Consider the following 24,141-nt stretch of genomic DNA (forward strand, 5'->3'; position numbering starts at 1 on the left):
TTGGATATTCTCGCGCCCCCCTACGGAGGCGCGCCCCACAGGTTGAGAATCGCTGCCATACGGGAAGCTTTATCCAAACCGGAGTTCAAGGGAAGACCTCCATTCGGTACTCTGCAGTTTACAAACCCTCTAAGTGAGTTTACGCTCAACATAGCTTTTTATAGTCAAGTGTATATACATATAAAAAGTAATTGCCCACGTTTTCATATTTTTTCTTTAAAAAAAGAACTGTTTTCATTTTAAGATAGCAGAATGGGGATTATTTCATGAAAAAGGGGTACAAAAAGGAGCAGATAGCCTTTTATAACTGAAATTTGAGCTCATAAAGTTTTTAATTTAAAGCTGCTTCAACGTTTATGTTGCTAATTGAAGCAATACAACTGAATCATCTTTCCTTCATAGTTGACTTTAATCCATTAGCAAAAAAATATTGCATGATATATATACGATGTTGTTCGATATTCTGAATATCGGCTAATATCATGGAGATATAACATGCTATTGGATATTTTGTGCTAATAAAATAGGCGAATTTATAATTAAATGTGCGTAAAAGAAAATGTAATTAGGTTGAAATTTCCACAACAAATAGTTAAGCGAAAAATTTTATCATTAAATATAAAAGTTTCCTTCAAAAATTTGGTAGTAAAATATTTGCTGAATTTGTTCAAGTATAGAAGAATGACCATATTAATATGGTATTCTGTTACAGCTTAGTCTTTGCAGAATTTTTTACTGTAGGATAAATAATTTCTTTAATATGTCTTAATTCATGCAAGAAATATTTTGTGCTAATATTTTGTACTGCTTGTCTCCATACCTGAACTGTTGTCGATTAGGAAGACACATGTTTAAAATGGCGGAACAATGCCATCAATAGCACTTTAAAAACATCTGTCTAATTCATTGCATTCTTGTAATTTTGATGTACAGATGAGAATATGATAAAGATCTGTATATTTTAGAGATATCAAGAAAAAATAGCATAACATGAACATTACATTAGCTTTTTGGATATAATGATATAAATTTACTCAGATATGGATGTAACAGATGTCACCAATTCAAAACCGGTTTCAGGAAAAAATAAAACAAGTGTATTGGACTGAGAAGTGTTTCTGCCGAGCTCACATTACAGACCATTTGATTTGAAATTGGAAAAAAACACCAAAATTATTGCATATTCAAATCAAGCAGAGGTCGGTCCAGAGGAGCAACATTATTGGATAATCATTTTGTAACAGGAAGTACGTTGTATTTCCGAATGAACTGTCATTGGATGTTTGTTCTTTTTAAGTAAAAAGAACAGACACCGCCTGTGTGTATATACCGTAACTGTATACTCTGCAAGATGCAGACCTTTTAGTTTTTCCTTAAAAGAATTTGATTTTAATCTAAATGCCTGGTCTTATTTTATACCCTACTATTTTTGTTGAGAAAAACTCCAACAAAAATTAAACTTTTTTATTAGAGCATTTACATAATTGACGGTATTTTAATTGCAAATTAGAGAAAAACAACAACAAAAAAAAGATATCAGTCAAATGCGATATCTATATTAAATCAATGATATGTATCAATCATCTAATTAATCTCACATTAATGAAGAATGATCATGCATATTTCAAGTTCGCTGTTGGTTTTTAAAATGCATAGGCAAGAAATAATATATAATAATATGCTACCAGGGAATCATAGAGCCTGATGAACGAAATCCTTGAATGGAAACAGGGATTCGCTTTTATTGCTATCTGATTTCATTTTGAAATAGTCTTTTACTGAAATATTAACTGAAATCTTTTGTAAATTTAAAGATTCTGTCGAAAAAGAATTTCACAAGCTGGCGCGCGTTGCATAAAGTGCAATACAGCAGATGTTTACAGCTAAAAATCTCAGGTGCAGCTGATTGCGCAATCAGAAATGCAAATAACTGTCAGGAAATGTGAAGGAAGATTCAATAAATGAATACGCATGGTGATTAACGCTCTCTATTGCCAGAATTATGTTTTAAAGAAAAAACAAACCACTGTTGTATTTTTTAAAACGGCGCAACCGGCGGAAGGTTAAATAATATTGTTATATTATATAGTTGACTGAAAACTGATCTTTTATGTGACCAAGAACTTCTTTATGAACAAGGCTGCAATAAGGTAGAATTTCAGGAAATATTCGATTTTCTTTCAGAGGTTTCTTCATAAAACAATTGGCAATGTACTTTACAGGGAAGAATCGAAAAATTTTTGAATTAAAGAATACCGTTGAAATTTTAACAGCGTTGACTGACGAATACTGCAATGAAATCCTGATTGGATTTTTCTTTTTCTTTTTGGCATATGTGATAATATTGCTGATAAAGAATAAAAAAAGTAATTATCCACCCGGTCCTATTGGATTGCCGTTAATAGGATATTTGCCTTTTTTATCAGAAGATGTGCATTTGAAATTAATTGAATTAGGGAAGAAATACGGAGATGTCTTCAGGTGAGTCATAAATATAGCTATTTGAATACACTATAGCTTATACCTTTGTGATACTTTTTAATAATGCTTTATTAAACCTTTTATTTACTAAGACAAAACTAAAATTTAGGATATTCATCTTTAAATAATATGCAAAATATTTTAAAATTAATGAATACTTTTTAATTCAATTTGAGCAATGATATATTAAAATGGTTATAAAATTTCAACAAAACGTAAACCTATACTATTATATTATGTGCAGGTATCGCATTTTATCTAGAATTTGATAATAAGTTGCTTTAGTTCCTTGAAAGATGTATTGTAGAGGTTTTATAGTGCTACATTTATAGTATTTACACAAGCATTTCTTGTTTTGAAATGATAATGCCATGTGTTAGTTGAGATTTTGTGATCGCATGCATGTGATTATATACATCTTGTTTTCGTGATAAATTAGATATTCACTGCTGTTAATAGTGATGTTAATTAATTTATTGCCTAATTAGCATGCTAGTCAACATGAATTTTCTAACACACTCTCTCGAAATTTAAAAGTAATATTATCCTACTTCCAATTTCTTAAATCTCTAATTTTTGAAATGATTATACACTTTAAAACAATGACTAATTGGAACATTGAAGATTTTTTCATTTTGCTTCATCTTTTCTTTGTGCATTTAAAACCTTCAGTTAGATATTGCGTAAATTGGAAGATACCGAACGCTTTCTCTGGGTTTGTATCGAACAGACTTAATTAATCTTTAACTTATCATTCAAATTAATCAAATATCCACAAACATCTGAAGAACGTTGGTTTCTGTTAATACAACTCCAAGCACAACATATGTTTTAATTTTTCAACCGTCTGTGGAATCTTGTGAATTAAACTGGCCTACAAAATAACAGAAGATATTACATTGCAACAACAGACGCAGAATTTAAGAATCATTGATTTAATTAATATTTAGAAATTATTAAAACTTCCATATTTTATATAACTTATTTAATAGCTTCTAATTTTGAATCTAGCATACGTCTTGGGTCTCAGAATGTCGTCGTATTACACGGAGGAGATGCCATAAGGGAAGCTTTATCCAAACCGGAGTTCATGGGAAGACCTCCATTCGGTACTCTGCAGTTTACAAACCCTCTAAGTGAGTTTACGCTTAACATAGCGCATTTATAGTCAAGTGTATATACATATAAAAAGTAATTGCCCACGTTTTCACATTTCTTCTTTAAAAAAGAACTGTTTTCATTTTAAGATAGCAGAATGATAATTATTTCATGAAAAAGGGGTACAAAAAAGAGCAGATAGACTTTGATGACTGAAATTTGAGCTCATAAAGTTTTTAATTTAAAGCTGCTTCAACGTTTGTTTTGCTAATTGAAGCAATACTACTGAATCATCTTTCCTTCATAGTTGATTTTACTGTATTAGCAAAAAATATTGCACGATATATACATGATGTGGTTCGATATTCTGAATATCGGCCAATATCATGGAGATATAACATGTTATTGGATATTTTGTGCTAATAAGGTAGGTGAGTTTATAATAAAATGTGCATAAAGGAAAATTTAATTAGGTTGAAATTTCCAAAACATATGGTTAAGCAAAAAATTATATCATGAAATATCCTTCAAAAATTCGGTAGTAAAATATTTGTTAAATTTGTTCAAGTATAGAAGAATGACCACATTAATATGGTATTATGTTACCTCTTAGTCTTTTCAGAATTCTTTACTGTAGGATAAATAATTTCTTTAATATGTCTTATTTCATGTAAGCAATATTTTGTACTGCTTGTCTCCATAACTGAACTGTTGCCGATTAGGAAGACACATGTTTAAAATGACGGCACAATGCCATCTTTAAAAACATCAATTTAATTCATTGAATTCTTATAATTTTGATGTACAGATGAGAATATGATAAAGATCAGTATATTCTAGAGATATAAAAAAAATAGCATACCATGAACATTACTTTAGCTTTTTGGATATAATGATATAAATTTATTCAGATATGGATGTAGCAGATGTCCTCAATTCAAATCTGGTTTCAAGAAAAAATAAACAAGTGCATTGGACTGAGAAGTGTTTATGCTCAGCTCAAATTACAGACCATTTGATTTGAAATTGGAAAAAAACTCCAAAATAAAAAAAAATTATTAGATCATCTACACAATTGACGGTACTTAAATTGTAAATTAGAGAAAAAAACAACAACAAAAAAGATATCAGTCTAATGTGATATCGATGTTAAATCAATGATATGTATCAATCATCTAATTAATCTCACATTAATGAAGAATGATCATGCATATTTCAAGTTCGGTGTTGGATTTAAAAATGAATATGCAAGAAATAATATATAATAATATGCTACCAGGGATTCATAGAGCCTGATGACCGAAATCCTTGAATGGAAACAGGGATTCGCTTTTATTGCTATCTGATTTCATTTTGCAATAGTCTTTTACTGAAATATTAACTGAAATCTTTTATAAATTTTAACATCACGTTTCTGCATCACCTAATTTTCCAAAACTTGCTTTTGTAATTAGTGTCTCTTATTTATATAACTAGAAATTTTAATATACAATAGCATTATACACAAATTTTTGCTTTTAAAATGCTAATTTATACAAATGTAATCTTTTAAACACAAAGTTACATTTCAATCTGAAAATACGTAGTGCTATTTAAAAGCATTTTTATAAATTTTTAATATTATCAATAAGAATATATATTCAGTGATATGTTTACTTTTCAGTTTAGATTTCAAGTTTTATATTCACCTACTATTTCTATATTTTTATAAATAAGTTGATTTGAAAGACAATCTATGCTGACAGTTAGGCCATATTACTTACCTTAAAAAAACCTTTTGAGGAAATCAATTCTCTAGGCTTTCTAGAGCCCTATATGAACTCATAGATATTCCTTTTAAATGTTTTTATTAAAAATCTGATATTCTTTGCAGCGGCGTTTTTTGGAGATAATATGTTGCTTTGGAAAGAGCAGCGTAGATTCGTAATGAAGTCTTTGAAGAATCTTGGTATTCGGAAAACAAAATTTGAAGAAGACGTAATGGTAAGTCGCAAATCTGTAATTAAAAAGAAATTTTAGGATTTCTATGCTTATTGAGAAAACAATTGAATCAAGAACAACATTTAAAACAATAAAGAGAAATAATAATAATAAAAAAACAAAAAAAATTCCTCATTACCGACAACCAAAATGAGGAAATTCAGCAACAATTTTTGTAAACTTGTGTTTTACACAGAATGTTCCAAAACTATTGTAATAAACTCTAGAATATAATACAATATAATAGATATAATATTTTTAGAACTTTAATGAAAAGTAATCCATTAAGGGAACCAGAATGGTCTTGACAATGAAAATTTCCGAAATGTCAATTGAAAATAAAGGTGATTGTTTCACAAGTAAAATTAATATCTTATAAAAGTTTTACTATATATAGAGTGAATGAATTATTTTAATTATAAAACAGCAGAAACATATTTGTTTCTTAAAGTATTTGTTTTTCGAGGGAAAGTCGAATAGATGTTGTTATGCGACAGTTTTCAAATTCATAACATAAATCTGTACACTCAGAAAAAAATAATTCCGAATAAAATCCCTCCAAAACTAGAATAATGTATGGGAGTGGATTTAATAATTGCAGTGAACTTATTTTCATTTAAATATGCTAAAATAAAAATTACAAAATTAAATTCTAATTATTATTACAAAAACTGAAAATCTAAAAAATGCATGCATGATAAGCAATCTATAAAAATTAATACTATTGCGCAAAAAAAAAAAAAAAAAAAATGTTTAGCAAATGATAATGTTTGTAAAAATTATTGTATAAAATTCCATAAGATTGTAATAAATAGAATACGTGCGTATACTATGCGCACTGCAGTTTGAAGAAGGCGCAGTATGGCCAGATATGGCTTTTGCGCCCTAAAACACCACAAAACCAAAACCAAACCAAGCAAAAAATGAGTTTCGAAATAAAGGGGGGGGGAAACTCTATCTTTCTATCACAGTAGATTCTACTAAATTCATTTTCAAAAAAAATTTATAAACTTTCAATTTTGTTAGGAAAATCCAAAATCCATCTAGGATATGTATGTTATAAAATCAAATAGGCTTGATAACAAATAGCGTTCTTTATACGATAAGCAAGCTCAAAATACAGGAGACAAAACACAGACTTTAAAGTAGTTAAGAACAGTATTTATAGTAAACAGCAGTACAGTGCTGTTGTTCTGTAGCAGAGAACCGCAAATGAATAACCGCAACAGCACAAAGCCCTAAGAGAACTCGCTGAAAATTTCGCTTTATTCAGCTGCGAACTACTCAGTACACATCTGCCCTCTTTTCTCTCAGATTTACATAGCTCCTTGAAAGTATATCGAATGTTCTAGAACAAATTTTAGAACTAAAGTTTTAATGGAGATATCGCTAAGTTTCTCGAATATTCTAGGTACTTCAGTTTTGCCACCCAAATCTGGAGATCATTGACTCGACATCCATTCGCATCCATTAATATGCTTGTAAAAATGTCTTCTTTACTAGGAAATTTATTGCTCAAGGAAGCAATGTTGCAAATTTGTAAAAATCTTCTGAAAAAATTTACTCTGTACATTTTAATTCATAAATAAAGACGCGTTTAAAAATTTACTTGTGTATTTTAACCATTTCTTTCTGTAATTCTTGCAGGCTGAAATAAATAATTTCTTAGAAGTTCTGAAGTTATACAATGGGCAACCAATAGATTTAAAGACTGCTCTACAAGCAAGCATTTCCAACAACATTTGTGCATTAGTCTTTGGAAAAAGATTTGAATGTAACGATCCTAAGAGGCTGTTTTTAGACCAAAATTTAGAAAAAGCCATGAACTCCCTTTCTATGATTAGTTCATATTCATTATTTCCTTGGATACGACATATTCCATTTTTTCAAAGATTTCTTTCCATTGAGATATCTCGAATAAGATATGACGTGTTACGCAAGCATTTCAGGTAAAGTGATGGTTGTTTTTATTTGCAAAGTAAAAATTTAAAAGAATATGTTGACATTTAATTTGTCTCCTACCGTACTCTATCACCAATTTCCTTTCTTTTTGTTTGCTCACATAATCGTGCTTCGCAGTTGATGCCCAGAAAATGGGTTGAATTCTTTTTTGTTGTTTGTGTACAGCTGAGGGCCATCGTTGTCTAGTGATAATATTTTGCTTTGGAACAGAAAGGCTTCAATTTCGATGCGATCCTCAGAAATATGTGGGTCTGATGGATATTTGATATCGAGGATCACCCAAGAATTGCTGCTATTAGTTTAATAACACCTTCTAATATGCTATACTCAGGTTTAAAATACTAGTGCATAATATTGGCTATTCCTTTGTTTGATGTACGATACAAAATTAATTTTGATTAATTTATTAGGTTGCTCAGTAATATTTTACAAGAGCGGAATTTTAGCGATATGAGTGATTGATAAGTGATATTTTGGTGATAAAAATGATATGTGTTAAATGACAACCAACATTGTAGACAATAGGGCTTTCTTTAGATATACAAATTTGATTTTACTGCTCCATCAAAAAATTTTTTTACAGTAAATACATATATTTGCTAAATAACTTACAATGAATTTATAAGTGAAATAAGAATTACTCGATCTCATTAAACTGTGTGTCTGGTATATGCACAAGAATGTAAATCAGTGAAAAAGGTAATTTTTCGTCATGCAGCCATGAAATTTTAGAAAACGATTCTTTGGGATCATTGCAGTGAAAATTCAACTCAGTTAATGTAGACAGCTACTTGAGTAAAAATTAACATAACTGCATGTAAAAACATCAGGACCCTGAAGTTACAGCAAACATGTGAACATACAAAAAGCGTAGAATTAAAGCACATTTCAGGGCAGTTTTAAAAAGGAGAGAAATCGCATTTCCAAACATTCGTTACTAGTGAAAGTGATATCGTGCATTTAAAATGGCCGCAAGAAACCATCAAGATGTATTTACACGAAGTAGAATCAGTGAAAAACTGGAAGAAAGGTGTAGTAGTAAAAAATGAGTACTGCCGAGGAGTTTTGAATTGACATAAGTGCTGTTTCATGTTCTTAGAAAGCACTTTAAAATAAATGTACATTTGTAAGAAAAGTTGATGGTAATTAGCCAAGGAAAATAGCGTGAATCGCAGACCGATATATTCACATGCTGGTGAAAATAGACAGGAACAAAAAAAAGGGGGTAGGTGATATTTTTCTGAACTTATTTACGGTAATTGGACAATGGTTTACTTTGGCCAGATGGCTGCATAAAATTGGCTTAGTTTCCCAGCGTTCGGAAGGCTGCACACCATTAACAGCAAACCATCAGAAGTACAATTTGCAATGGTGTAATTAACATAATAAAAATTCTACAATTGAGTCATGTCCTGTTTATTGATGAGAGTCGTTTTAATCTCGCAAAAAATTCTCAACGCCATTTGATATGGAGTGAAATAGGGACAACGTCTTCAACCCATTGCCATCAGGGATAGAGATTGTTGAGATGGTCTTAGCGTATTTGTGTGGGAAGGCATAGTGATGAATGGAAGAGTGGAGCTCTATGTGTTCGATGGACAGTATCTGGAGATCGTTAATGTGACAAGGTTGTTCCTCCTTGTCATAGGAGGATGGGAAACAGCGCATGATTACAAAAGTGGCTGGCAGTTTAAGAGTTTCTGAAAGATGAGTATACTCATCGAATAGATTGACCAGCTTTATACCCTGATTTAAATCCGAATGAACTTGCTTGAGATGTTTTGATCAGGCTTCTGGTGGAAAGATTATCCTCTAAAATTTAACAGACAATTGAAACAGACACTCATTGAGGAGTTAGCACTTTTGCCTCAAGAATTTTTGGTTAATATTGTGTTGATCATGAACAAGCAGTGCCATGCAACTATTGTCGCCCGGCGAGTTCATATATCTTAAATAAAGAGGTATGTTTGTTTTTCCCGTTTTTGTCCAGGCAATATTTCGTACCATCTCCATTCTATCAATAAAGTCTTTTTTGTTTCGTTCTCTAATAAATTAGTCCTATTTATTTTTTCCTATTAAACTTTTTTTCATTCCTTTTGAATTAAATTGTGCCTTTGTATACAGAATTTCATTCTTTCAATGCACGTTTTGAAGAGTTATAGAAATGCAAGGTAAGTTACTCAAGTTTTGCATATTAATGTATATTAAATCTAGATATTGAAGTGGTGTGGAATTTTGGAGAGAGGACGCTGTCTTAAATTTTTTCTTATCATCTGATCAATGTTCAAAATTACCAGGTGTGTCCCAAAAATAGCTATCATGTTTTTTTTTTAAATAGGGCAACAATACAACTAAATTAAACTAAATTCTGGATTTGAAAGAAAGCCCTTTTTACAATCATCGATGATATTTTTTAGTTAACTAATTTTCGATGAAGCATGGAAAGATAAAATTTAAAATTTCGGTATTCCTTTAAAAATAATAAAATCCATTCAATTACTAAAGTCATAGAATATAATAAATCTGAAAACGATAAGAGCTACACATTTTAATTAACATTGAATGCTTTATCATAATTTAACTCATTGGATAGTTTTGACAAAAAGAATATGAATATTCTTGATAGATGATATTTTTAATACTAAATAATACGTACATTTTATATTCTTTTAAAACCAAACGCAATTTAGTCAAATTTGCAGAAAAGGACTCACTCACATATTTAATTTATATTGAATGTCATTTTTTTTATATTGCAGAATTGAAGCTAATTTTATTCGCAAATTTCATGAATAACATCTGATAGTAGGAAAGGAAAAGATTATTTTGTGTTAAGCAATAGCTTCTCATTTAAAGCAAGAAACGTGTTTTCCTTATTTTAACTTTGTAATGCTGAATATTTTCCAAGTTTTAATCTTTTTTTATTAATTCCTTTATTTTTTCAGAAAAGAATTAGACGAGCATAAAAAAAGTCTGGATCCAAAACACATTCGAGATTATATTGACATATTTCTTTTAGCAACTGAATCCAGAAAGGGGAAAGATCTAAACACAAACTTCACGGGTAAGTTAACGGTTCAGTTTTTTTTAATATGATTTTCCTTCCATACCTTGCGTCTTCTTATGGTCTCGGATTCCGAATTCAAAACCTGATAGTTGAAATCCGAATAATTTAAATTTGATGTCCATGTCAAATGTCGTCCTAGTTGTGTGATGTGGAAATTTGGAATTCAGTCTTAGTTTAGTTCCCTTAATTTTAGTTATCCCAACACGATCAAAACTACTCGGGCATACCAAAAATGGCTCTCATGTTCCTTCAAAGCAGGAACTTAGTCATATTTTTAAGAACTTTTCAGGGCTTAGCTGCCTTGAGGTAGAATTTGATCTTGAAACCCATCTGTACCAAAGCACATACAAACTGATGAGAGGATGAATATATCAAATCGAAAAAAGAATATAAATCCGTGTGTCAGATGTCTTCAAATAAAATCGAGTACTCTGCCGGCGATGAAATTTTGGAAAGGTCGACATTGTTGTCTAACTGCTAAATTACTAGATGCGCCACAAAATTGAAAACATGCTGAAATTCAACTGAAATAAACTTATTCATAGCCTTTAAAACAATGACTTTATGTTGCATCATGGTATACTATTATTTTAACAAAAATGAAGAACTCGGCGATGATTTTAAACAAAGTAATTTGGCTTCAAGTTTGACAAATAATTTAGATGGAAGTGCCTATTTTTTATTTTCTTTTATTTATCTGATTTTGTATTAACTTTCAGCAACTAAAGGGATGGTTTTTGATTCATTTGAATTGGATGTTTATGGCTATAAAGAAAAGTCACATTATGAATGTATTTGAACAAGTCAAGAGTTTTTTTGATATAATAACAAGTAAACCAACAAATTTAATTTTTAGAAAGTGTATATTACATTTAGGGGCATCAAATATTGTAGTTGTAAAAAATACTAAACTTAGAACAGTTAGAACATTTAGAACAGTTATTTAAATTATTCTTGTAGCAGATTGCAGAGTGTTATCAGCTGTTAGGAATCATGTAGCAGTGTTTCCGAAGTGTCTGCAGTCAAATTTTCTAAAACGGTTCCAATAGTCTGGCAGCGCAATCATAATTAATAATATACTCCAATTCCTTAAGGGCTTTGGAAACTTTTTAATGCTTGTGCATTAAAAAAGAGGGAAACATCTGGGTTAAAACCAATAAACTCAGCTGATAAAAAAAAAAAATAATAATAAAAAAAAAAACCACGACGGGTAACCCTTTACTCTCGTGAGTAATCCAATGAATTATTATTGCTTTGTTATTCCACAATAAAAGTAAAAATCTTACTCCCCGATTAGACTTCCAGCTGTGCACAGTATGAGTTTTTCCTGGTAAATCATTGGATATTATGAGATATTTCAAATCTGTGCAGCGCTACCTTTCGCTAATATTTGGTACTAAAAACAAGAAACATACTAAAGAAAACTTCTTATTACGCTCTTGAAGCTTAATTTAAATGAATGCGATAGTTTGTCTGCTGCTTCATCATTGAAAATCTCCATTTCTTTTTTTGGACATGCAGTAAATACTGTCATAAAATATCTAAACAAATACCTCTAAAAATCTTTCTTATTGCAGATGACATGCTATTGGCAAACATCTTGGATCTTTTTGTTGGCGGAAGCGAAACGCTTACTTCATCAATTTTATGGTTCGTGTACAGCATGGCTGCGTTTCCGGACATACAGAAGAAAATCGTGCAAGAAATAATTGAGATTGTAGGTCCAGGAGAAAGTCCAGAATTCCACCACATGAAATACATGCCATATACTTATGCGACAATCATGGAATTAATGAGATGGAAGACTATTGCTGCATTGGATAAGCGATAGTAATCATAACTTTATTAATATTATTATATTTGAAATATGTAATTATAGAACTATTAACCATTGATACGTGAACTAGCAGGCCTATCCCCCTCCCAAAGCCAAAATCCCAAATCCCTGTATCTAAAAGGACCTATTTAACTTTTATTAAGTAAATGATATGAAAAGGAATTAATCTATTAGATAAGGAAAGCAATTATAGCATTGTTAACATCATTATATTTTAAGTGTGACTTTTTTTAGAAAGTTCATTTTATTTTGGCAAATGAAGAAAGTTCTTAATTCTACATTAAATGACTAAAAAAATAAAAACTTGAAACTTTAAATTAATTTTAGATTTATAAATGATTGACAGGGCCATCAATTAATTCTTCGGTCATTTCAATGAATTGAAATGAATTGAGTACTCTGATTTAAATATTTTGTTCAAATCTAGTCTAAACAAAATATTTTATTTATTTGTATTTTGTTTCTATAGATCTTATTGTTAGTCTTAAATTTTGTTGCATATGATTTTTTTTTATTTCATAATCATTTCTTTAGAAAATACAGAATTGGATTTTTATTGTTGCCTGTTACAATCAGATTAACATTTTTTCTCTTTAGAATTTACTAGATTCTATATTCGGCGTTTCTCAAAAGTCATAATTTCTAAATAATGCCGTGCATTTCGTGTTAACAAATATTGTCACTAATTTTCTACAACAAATACAAACATCTTTTGCACTTCTTTGTCGGCTAAAGCTCTTTGGATTAGGGCTTACAAACCAGATTGGTTAAGAAGATTCATTTAAAATTGCTCTAAAATATTGCAGAATTGCAAGTATCAAGAATTTGTTTCTAGGGAAACCAGGGGCAAATTGCCACATTCGTTCTACGCAGAGGCCGTTGAAAATTTTTAATCAGAATTTTTATGAAGTACAATTCTTATGAAAGTATCTATTCTGTATTATAGCAGAACAGTTAGTTCCCAACCGAAACAGATAATCAGAGGTTTTGAACATGTCATCCATTTTAGCTACAGTCAAACACAAAAGTCTACATCCATCCATAAAAATACAACTTTTATCAAGACTGCTTGAATTTGCAAAGTTTACAAAGGAAAAAGCACACAAACCTATTATTCTACCCTCTCAATATGTTAGAAAGGTTTTATAAATACTGGATTTGTTGTCGACAAAATTTACATATGAACCAATTCCTTTATCATCTTTCAATTTGAGGTAGCACGTGAAGTTTGGTTAATGCCGATCATCATCTCCCAAGATAGTCGGAATATTTAGTTCTATGTAAGCGATTGAATATAAAGTGAAAGATGTGGCAGAGAAAAAAACCTTCTTAGAACTGTGTTATCTAATTGTTAGTTAATTAGCAGTTTAATTAATAAAAATGGTATAGAGTATGGTAAATAGAAAATATTATTCTTTTTATTGTTACAAATTGCCGCATATCCGGGACAAGTTGTAACAACTGTCAAATTTAGAGAAAAAAATTTCTCACACGAAAATTGACAAAATGGTTTAATGCTTTATATATATACTAGCCGCCTTTGGCGACCGGCCGGTTCGCCAATCTTAATGTTCGTTAAAATTTTAATAATTAAATATTTTATGCAATTTCTACTTTAATAGCTTCTTCATCAAAATATTTTAAAACTTCAAATTTTGATTATCATATAATTCATTCATAATATTATAAAGGCCTTCAGTCATAACGTAATATGTATCTCTCTCATTTTCTGTTAGCACCCGTAGAATTTATGCTTTAAATTAAAGTGGAAAGAATTTATCTTCAATTAATATAATAGTATTTTTTACTGAAACAAAGCATTTTTTTATAATCTGATTACTGAAAATAGAGTCACTCAGCGTTTAAACTTTATGGGCACTAAAGAATATCTTTTTTAATTTATGTAATATCTCAAGAGTTGGTCAACAAAATTTTCTTAGATTCATTATGAGCAGATCGATTAGTTAACAATGTTTAAATTTAAATGCATCAAACACTAAGAAAATAAAACGAATCGTTTAAAATAAACGGTTGAAAACAGGTTTTAAAAAAACTACTTAAAAAACGATGTACTTAAAACTATAAGCATATACAAAAAATATATAACTAACATAAATACAATTTACTTACAAAAGCATGCAACTAACCCAAAAATAATTTAAATCATCCATTGATAACGTTGTCATGGCAACAATCAGAACAGAATGCGCATGCGTGAATTTTCTTCGCCGGTTACGTAACGCAAATACGTGATTTTTTCTACGCCAGTTGGGGTAACGCTATGCGGATTAGAAATTTTTAATTTCCTTTATTCTGTTTTATTTTAATTCAAAAGTACTTCAGAATGAATCTGAAAGATTGATTCATTAACAATGTTTAATTTTAAATGCATCAAACATTAAGAAAATAAACAGAACCGATTGAAATAATCCGCCGAAAAATTTTAACCCTAGCCTCATTACTGTTGGGAGAAAAAAAAACTGGAGCCTTTCTCGTTTGGCGCTGGGGATAATGGAAGATTTTTTTGGCGGAAAAGTTGGCGGTGGGGAAAATGGAAGATTTTTTTGGCGGGAAAGTTAGTTTTTAATTAATAATTAAAATTCTAATTAAAAATTCGAAAAAAGAAACCCTAGGTGCACATTCCCAACCTCCAAGGTATACATGTACCAAATTTGGAAGCTGTATGCCAAACGGTCTGGCCTGTAGAGCGCCAACACACACACACACACACACACACACACACACACACACACACACACACACACACACACACACACACACACACATTGAGCTTTATTATAAGTATAGATATACTATGAATGAAGAGTAAAGTATAAAAAATGTAGCTATAATCAAGGAATTGCAAATACATTTAAAAATATAATATTTTTCAAAAATTGCTAACGGCAGGTCCTGATCTCAATAACAGTAGTTTTATTAGAATAAAAATATAAAAAATTTCAAAATATTTTGCACTTAAAATTTGATAAAACTTCTTTGAAATGGATCTTACAAAGAATTTACATAGGAAAATGCTAGAGCTTTAAAGTGTACAAAGGCTACAATTTTATCAATTGTTTGTTACAATTCATGTTGTTTATTACTTTTTAGACATTCTGAGTAGACAATTTCGCAAGATGGCAAAAACAGATAACACAGTTTATATTTTAAACTATCGATAACTATTACTAGTGTCTTGGCAAGTCATTTGATAAAAAATGTTTTTCAAGCGATATAGTTCTTCGATATAGTATCAAGATCAAGTAAATCTTCGATCAAGTAAACAATAAATAAAAAATTAGAGACAGTTTTTTTTTAATTGCATAATTTGGAATAATTATCCAAGAGTATGTTATGAGAATTTACTTTGCCTGAACATTTCATGTTTTCTTATTTTTTTTTTTTTTTTTTTTTGCACCAAGTTATCAAATGTTGCAATAAATATTTCATATCATATATAATTCAAGTTAGAATGAGTTTGGATGGCAAATTAAATGTTTACAATTTAATGGCGAGGGGAGACGTTTCCCTGTTAATTATTTTAAAAAAGCCTTTTCTTTCTATTTATGAACAACAATTTAATCAGGGCCGATTATTTTTTTTTCTTTTTAATTTAACATTCACTGACTTCACTTGCTTCTTTTTAAAAGGATATAAGGCACATGAAAACGACAGAAAAGATTTTTTGAAAATATAATGCATAAAACATACATGTCGCATAAAATGTCAGAAAACAAATAAAATATACAAGTTCCATAATTTAATAATAATAATTATATATAATAAAATCTTCGAATCTAATATAAATATATGAGTTTCAGTCGGATTATCATCTTTTTATATACAATACCTTATATAATTCCACACCCCTTGTAACATTATCACATGTTATATTCCTTACCCCATTAAAGGATTAACTCTGCTATTAAATTTTTACGTCCATTGTAAAGAGATTTAAAGGATTTTTCGATATTAATTTCTCAACAAATCAAATATATTTTTAACTGTATATTAAAATTTAAAGAAAATTAGCTTTTCAGTAATATAATTTCCAACTTTAATAAATTTTTAAAAAGTAATTCAAGAGCATTTTATAATAATTTTTCCCTTTGAAATATTAAATTTATTTTCTGTTTAGTTATATTTATAAGTCTCGTGCTTTTGCCAATGTTGAAATTACTTTCTTCTGATACTTCTGTTTTAGTTAATTTTTTTAAAAGTTGAATTGGAGTTGAATTTGTATGTAGTACCTTTTGGCAAACGTTTTAAATTATCTTTAAAATTTTCTGAAAACGTTTTGATTGTTTGACCTTTATTGTCTCATATGTTAGTATTTAAAAAAAAAATTAATACGCCGAATCAGCAAATCACTCTTTTATTTTTGCTAATTTTTAGCTTGAGTTTATTGAATAAGATTTTATTTCACTTGATAAGTCTATTTATAAATTCAAAATCCAATAACCAGATTTTGAATATTTGATTAAATATCATAGAAAATTCGAACATTAACACACACACACACAAGCATTATTTTATATGAAGCAGAATGCAGGTGCGATAAGCATGAAGAGACTTTGTATGTTTAAGTTCGATTTATTCTCTCCCGGAAGGCAGGCATGATTTATTTACAAGAAGGCGCGGACGTCCGCAACAGCGCGTTACAAGCAGAAGTGGGACCGAGACAGAAATAAATTATCCCTCTTCTTATATAACATGAGATATTGATAGGGAATATATTTTTTACAGTGCTAATATATTATTAAGATTCTGATAGGGATTTCTGACGCAAGTCAATCACAAGTAAGGGAAACACAGGGATCTTTTAAAAAGAATGTGCTTACTGTGTGTGTGTAAAGAATGTGCTTAATTTCCATTTTTCTATCCCATCATGCGGAGCGTGTGAAAGTGCAAATGTGAGCATTTTTACAAAGCTTCTCTTGAATTAATTAAGTAGAAACAGTGGAATTGGATCAGGAAATAAGAGAATGAAATTACTACAGGCTAAATTAAGATAAAGCTTTGGAAATAAATTTGGTTTAATTAAGAGTTTAAAATAAATTTTAAATATAATATATATATATAAAATACAACCACTCTTGAATAATAAATAAATAATAAAAAAGGTCTAAAATGATAATGGAAAAATAAACACATAAACTTTATTAATGTGTAGTTCTTAAGAGTGTTCTTAGAATGAGAAGCTATCATATATTTTTGCTCTTTTTGTTCACTTGACAGTGATGATCTGGTTAATGATTCCATCATCGATTTTCGCACGAACCGTCTTGCGAGATTTCCATATATTAGACGTTTTTAATGGAGTTTATTTTGCGTGACTTATAGCGATTATGTCCTAATTTGAGAAGGTTGTATCATTCAAATAGCATTCAAATTTACGGTATGCAATAAATGTGGAACGCTTCCTTCTTTCTTCTAATTACTGTATATTGGTTCCATTATAAATGAGAGTTTTTCTTTTATTTTTTGAAGTATTATCGAATATGGATTTTTTGGTAGAGAAATTGTTTTTGAAAAAGAGCTTATTACTCATCTGTTCCAGAAGTTTAATTAGAAACAGTCGCAGAGTTTATATTAGACTCTAAACTTGTTCTTATACAAAGATTTAAAAAATGATTATCTTTTTTCTCTGTAACTACAAGGGTATAAATAAATCAATTTTGAAATCCGAAGGTTTTATTACACTATCATCAATTATTATCTATCTGGAAACAATTTTTTTGAAAATGCATGACAATCTGAAAGCTATAGTAGAAAATTCAATTCTTTTTCCAGTTTTACGATCAACTTGTAGCCATTTCTTAACCTTTTATATACCGAATTATTTTACTTTCGATTTTTTAAATTTTATTTTTGAATCGTTAAGTTTTGATGCAGAATAGGACCAAAGTAAACGATTTTTTAATTAATTAAAATAACTTATAAATTTTTAATTATTAATTAAATTAATGAATGCCTGCTGTCTGAGATACATTCTTCAAGCTCTTTTGAATACCTTCAGAAAAAAGCAGCAGAAAAATGTAATTCAAATAAGAATCGTACCTTAAATACGTATTTGTAACATTTAGAGTGGATATGACTGTTATTAATATTTTACGATTTATTTATATTTTGAATTATTGATTTGAAAGAAAAGAGACGCTATCCATCAGAATTTTGAAGTCATAATAGAAAAGAGAAAGACAACAGCTGTAGGAAAATAATTTTTCTGTTTTCGCTTAACTGCCTTGCGTTATTAGATTTTGAAACTGTAAAAATTTGAATGTAATTTTTCTATTATTATTTTAAGCTTAATAGTGTTAACTAACACAATGGTATATATAATATATATAATGGTATATTACTTTATAAAAAATAAATAGTAATGTAATAAATAAGTTTAATAAATTCTACAAATATTTTGTAGCTATATAAAATATAAGCTCAAAAAATAGTTAAAATAATAAAGATTAAATTAACTCAAAGCTCATGTTCAAAAATAAACGAGAATAATCAAGATCGTATAAACAGAAAATAAAGTAGATTGAATTGCTAATGCTACTAATACGAAATTACCATGAAAAAGTTACTAATATATAAACTAAAATTAAAAGAAGGAAGTGGAAGTGAAGCGAAAAAAAAAGAATTATTATTTTAATCAGTAAATGAATGTTCTTTAGGATACGACAGGGATGCATAGAAATTTTAAAATCTGAATAAATTATTTCACGTTAATCCCTGAACACGAATTGACTTCATTAACTTTTAAAATGAAGTTTGAAAAAATCATTTGATGTTAAACAACTTCAAAATGCAATCATTAATTATTATTACTTATTATATAATCTATTTTGTACATTAATCTAAAAAACATTTGTTACAGTACAGTGGCTGATGTTTCTATAAATGGATATAATATCCCAAAAGGAACAATCATTCTTGCGAATTTTTGGAATGCACACAACGACTCAAGATACTGGTTTGAACCTGAAAAGTTTAAGCCTGAACGATTTCTGAGCAAGGATGGAAAATCCGTGGTGAAATCAAAATATTATATGCCATTTTCCTTAGGTAATAATCAATATTTATTTATAATAATTATTGAAATAATTACTATATAATTATTTCATTAACATCCTTTATAATATAAAATTATATCAGTTAGATTAATTTCTAAAAAATTGATATTTCTTCAGCAAAATTATTTCTTTGACTTATTAAGTAATCAATGGAAATTTACTCACGTCAATTTTCTGGTATACTTTGACAATATGGTACATTTTGAGTTAGCATCGTAGTAGGTAAAGAAAATCAAACATTAATTTCATATCTCTTTTTTGTACTAATAATGTCCTAAATATTATTGTAGACTTGTAATTTTGCTGTCAAATTTATATATCAAAGTTATTTTGTAGATTACTTCATTTTAGAGTCATTCCGTACTCAAATACATGGATTTTGATACCTAAATCCTTAAAAAATTTGGTACAAAGTTTAACCTTAAATTCTTAACTAATTTTCATAATTTAATTAGGCGACACCTTTATTTTCAGGAATGTATTGTCTTATTCATTCAATTAAAAATCATAGGATACATGAAGTGTTTGTGGGTTATATGGGATTTTTCTATCGAATTATCGCAGCTTAGGATGATTTCATTTTTATTTATAAGTTTGAGATGTGATAATGCGACATCCGTAAGACTCGTGGGCCCGACAATTAACAGGTTAATATATATCTGAAATTTTGGCGATTACGCTATACAGGAAATAAAAATCAAAAAATATGCAAATGCTTCTTTTAGTTATAAAGCGAAATAGCTGAAAGAGTTAACAATGATCATCCACTTAGTAATACCCACACTCAAACTAACATAAATCTGGAACTATACATCTTTTTAATAAAAACAAACATCAAAGCGTCGAAAATGTAATATAATCTAAAACACGGAAATCACTTGTGCCAGATTTGCTGAATTTCAACAAGCTTATATAAAGTAGCCACAAGAATTTACATATGTCATAAAATTTTTTTTCTTACAATAAATAGATAAAAAAATTTTAAAAACTTCATGTCCCTAACGGTAGCGTTGAATAGTAGTTGATAGGCGTCATCGCCAAATTGGTGTGCAATTTAGCTTTTTTAAGATTCGTATAAATATGTATATTTTTATCTAAGAGACTTTTATTTAAACTAGATAGGAAATAAAACCTATAACTAAAAATGTATAGTTGAAAAACAAATATTAAAGTCATCTTCATTTATTTCCAACAGATGACTATATTATTCATTGAAATGTTTTGAAATTCTCGAAAGAGTGTATCTTTTAAAACAGTTGTGAGATTTCACTTTATCATGAAATCGCTAATATTTAAAAAAAAAGAATAATAAAAAATATCAGTATTGGTAGGTTCGATGATAAAAATATTTAAAATAAGATGAAGAAAAACCGCTTATAATAGTAGTGCAACGAAATATTTAAAATAAGATTAAGAAGAAGAGCTTATAATAGTAGTGTCCCGAAAGAGACTCAACTTTTAATATGTTCAAAAATTCCCAAAACTTTAGAATTACTTCCGCAATGTGAGTGAATTACGTTATTTTCCTCATGTTACTGATTAATGAGATAAATTTTCAACTATCTCATATTGTTACAGCACTTGTGTGTATCCCCTGATTACAGACATACAAAACTTCTCGCCGTGACGAAGGCGAAATCAAGGGTGATCAATCATGACAAGATATCGATTCTAAGATTTTCCCTGACATCAAATTACCTATCAAAAGATCTCATTTCGGTATTTTCAGAAGTAGCTTATTCTACTGATCTTGCACCATGCGACTTTTTTTTCTCATCTGAAAAAAATTGCTGAAAGGATAAGGATTCTTAAGTTCCAAAAAGGTGTAACAAGAAGTAATGAAGACACCGGAGTATTTGGGAAAAAGAGATTAGCAATATTTATTAATATCTTTTATAGACGATGCCAAAATTATTTAGTGATACAGAATAAATACTTTGAGGCAATCATGCATATTTATTTTTGGTCACCCATATTTAGAGTCACCCATATTTATTTGAGTCATCCATATTTATTTTTTGTGTCTGAAAATAAGTTCGGGAACTTTTGGAATGTAATAATGAAATCAAGCTTTACTTTCACCATGTGTAATATGCCTCTCAGTTATAATTTCTTCAGAAATATTGAATGGATTATTCGAGAATTTTTTCCTCACCATTTAGAGATCAATAGAGAATTTACCCTCATAAATTTAGTAAGATAATCGAATTCATTTGCGCTAATTATAGCGGAAATGATTTTTCTTTTTATCTTTTCCAGGGAAACGAAACTGCCCAGGTGAATCTATGGCCTATATAGAACTGTTCCTGTATATCACATCAATATTGCAAAAGTTTCGCATAGAATTTCCTAATGGAAAGAAACCAGTCATCAAAGGGAAACTGAACATTACCTACAGATCTGAGCCGTTTTTAGTGCAGTTTAAACAAAGGAATTAAAGCATTATAATAAAACATTTCAAATGCAAAAAAATGTGTAAAAAATGGATCATCCTCATTTCCTATGCAAAAATACACAAACACAATGAAAACGAATTAAACGTATGAACATTTGAAGAACTATCAGAGGAAGTATATGATAATCATAGAATAGCGATTGCATCAGATGTACAATGTTTCCACGGAGATAAATTAAAAATGTTTTTAGCATGATAATGTTTTTAGAATGGTTGCTGCGTAAATTGAACGGCGAATCATACGACTTCTGCTATATCTGAAACTATCAATTTTGGTTCGTATAAAGCATTTATTATCCAATAATTTACTAAAATGTTTCAAGTTAAATGTTTAGTAAAAAATTAATCAAAATTTTAACGTTGACAATTTTGAAGTATAATATTACGCTAAAACTTTTTTCACAAGTCATTAAAAATCGATCAAACATTAAAAATAACCAAAAAATATCAATTTTTCATGTGGTTTTTTTTTATTATGTTAAAATTCGACTGATTCTGCCAAAAATTAAAATTACGAAAAGCCTCTTCTTTGCAATCACTTAATATACAAAATGTCAAAACATGCCAAATTGGGTAGCTCTAGATCCAATAGTATGTCCCGAAAACCATTTTGCATGATTTTTTCCTCAAATATTTTGCTATTTGAAGAAAGATTGGCAGTCCGAAAACATTATTATATTAAAATTTTTAGATGTTATAAAGGTAATCAAAGTAAAATTATGATGAAGTATATTTTCGTATTAAAAATAGGAAAATTCACTTCAAAAAAATTTCGTTAGCAAAATTGTTAGGTAATCAAAGGATATATATGCATTCTAAATTATTCAAAATTTTTTTTAAAAGAATGAAAGTTTCAGGATTTTTTCAAAGGAAAGATGTTTTACCTTTTTTTAAAATCCTTGTTTCTAAAATGCTCTCTAATGTAAGAAGAAAAATAGAATTAAATTTAACAGTGATTGAAACACACTTTTATTTTACACTAAAAAATAATTTTTTGGTTTAATTTCTTTTTCTTTCTGCTATTTGTTTCAATTTTTTAATTTCTACTTTTACTTCTCATTAAAATGTTACGGTTTTTATGAATACCTCTCTGAAAGTGGTGCTAAAAGGAATAAAAACTTAAATAGTATATGAATCAATTTATTGATAATGAATTTCTGAGATTATAAAAAAAATTGTCATTGCAAACATACAAGTGTACAAAACTTGTGTAAAACTAACACATAAGGAAACGAGAGAGCAATTGAATACAATATAGCATTTGTACAAATTTGGAACATGTCGAATTAAATAAACATGCACAAATGTATTTTGAAATTATCGCTTCAATTATGTCTTTAATGAAAAAAATCCTTACTTTTGTTGCTCAATCATGAAATTGGTTTAGCACTCTATATTTTTATATTGGCAAGAACAGCATTGTTTTCAAGAAAAATTACAAACAATAAAAGTGATAACAAAATGTCTAGTCATTACGATATAGTTTAAGCGATAATTTAAGCATATTCTTGATATATTTTATCATACAATAGGAAAATAGATAAAATTCTGATAACTTTTAAATACCACTTTTTTTCCCAATATTCTTACTAGTAATTTAGTGCCCAAAGAGATGCATTCGACAGAGAAATTTCAGTTTTAATAGGAAATCACTATGGAGTATTTATATAAAACCATTATACCTAAAATGAGAAATGAAATTGGAAATATTACTCCAAAACTTGAAGTTTATCGTTATGAAATTCTGTTAGGAGTATTTGCATTCTTTTTGGCTTATGCGATTATGGTGTTTGTAAAAAAAGCAAAAAGTAATTACCCTCCTGGACCAATGGGACTGCCGATTGTAGGATATTTGCCTTTTGTCTCTAATAATTTGCACTTGGATTTTACTGAATTAGGGAAGAAATATGGTGATGTATTTAGGTAAGTTGAAAAATTCTATTGCCAGCAAAAAATAGTATTTGAACAACTGGAAATCATATTCCATTTAATAGATTATAGGTTCATTTTCTATTAATTGAATCGGCATCTATGCATCAAAAGTTGCAACCAACTATGTTTAATTCGCTGTAAAATTTAAATTACATTGTAGCATTAAATTCAGATTAAATTGCACGGAGTGCGATAAAGTTTGTAACCTAAAAATCGGTTTTGGGACAGTTTTGCAATAGAATATTATCTACAA

General features: G+C 29.0%; 1 protein-coding gene across 1 annotated transcript in view; it reads left to right on the forward strand.

Moving 5' to 3' along the window:
* The first annotated feature begins 1,804 nt into the window (after positions 1–1,804).
* The window catches only part of LOC129971757 (uncharacterized), a 40,467-nt gene continuing 18,130 nt past the window's right edge, over positions 1,805–24,141 (forward strand). Inside the window, exons 1-9 of the mRNA XM_056085732.1 lie at positions 1,805–2,481; positions 3,493–3,617; positions 5,453–5,562; positions 7,207–7,508; positions 10,467–10,585; positions 12,166–12,418; positions 19,306–19,493; positions 21,761–21,927; positions 23,602–23,879. Coding sequence (XP_055941707.1) covers positions 2,210–2,481; positions 3,493–3,617; positions 5,453–5,562; positions 7,207–7,508; positions 10,467–10,585; positions 12,166–12,418; positions 19,306–19,493; positions 21,761–21,927; positions 23,602–23,879 — 1,814 coding nt within the window. The 5' untranslated portion in view covers positions 1,805–2,209. The remainder of the gene's footprint in view (positions 2,482–3,492; positions 3,618–5,452; positions 5,563–7,206; positions 7,509–10,466; positions 10,586–12,165; positions 12,419–19,305; positions 19,494–21,760; positions 21,928–23,601; positions 23,880–24,141) is intronic.

Source organism: Argiope bruennichi, chromosome 6 (assembly GCF_947563725.1).
Source record: "Argiope bruennichi chromosome 6, qqArgBrue1.1, whole genome shotgun sequence".
Classification (NCBI taxonomy): domain Eukaryota; kingdom Metazoa; phylum Arthropoda; class Arachnida; order Araneae; family Araneidae; genus Argiope; species Argiope bruennichi.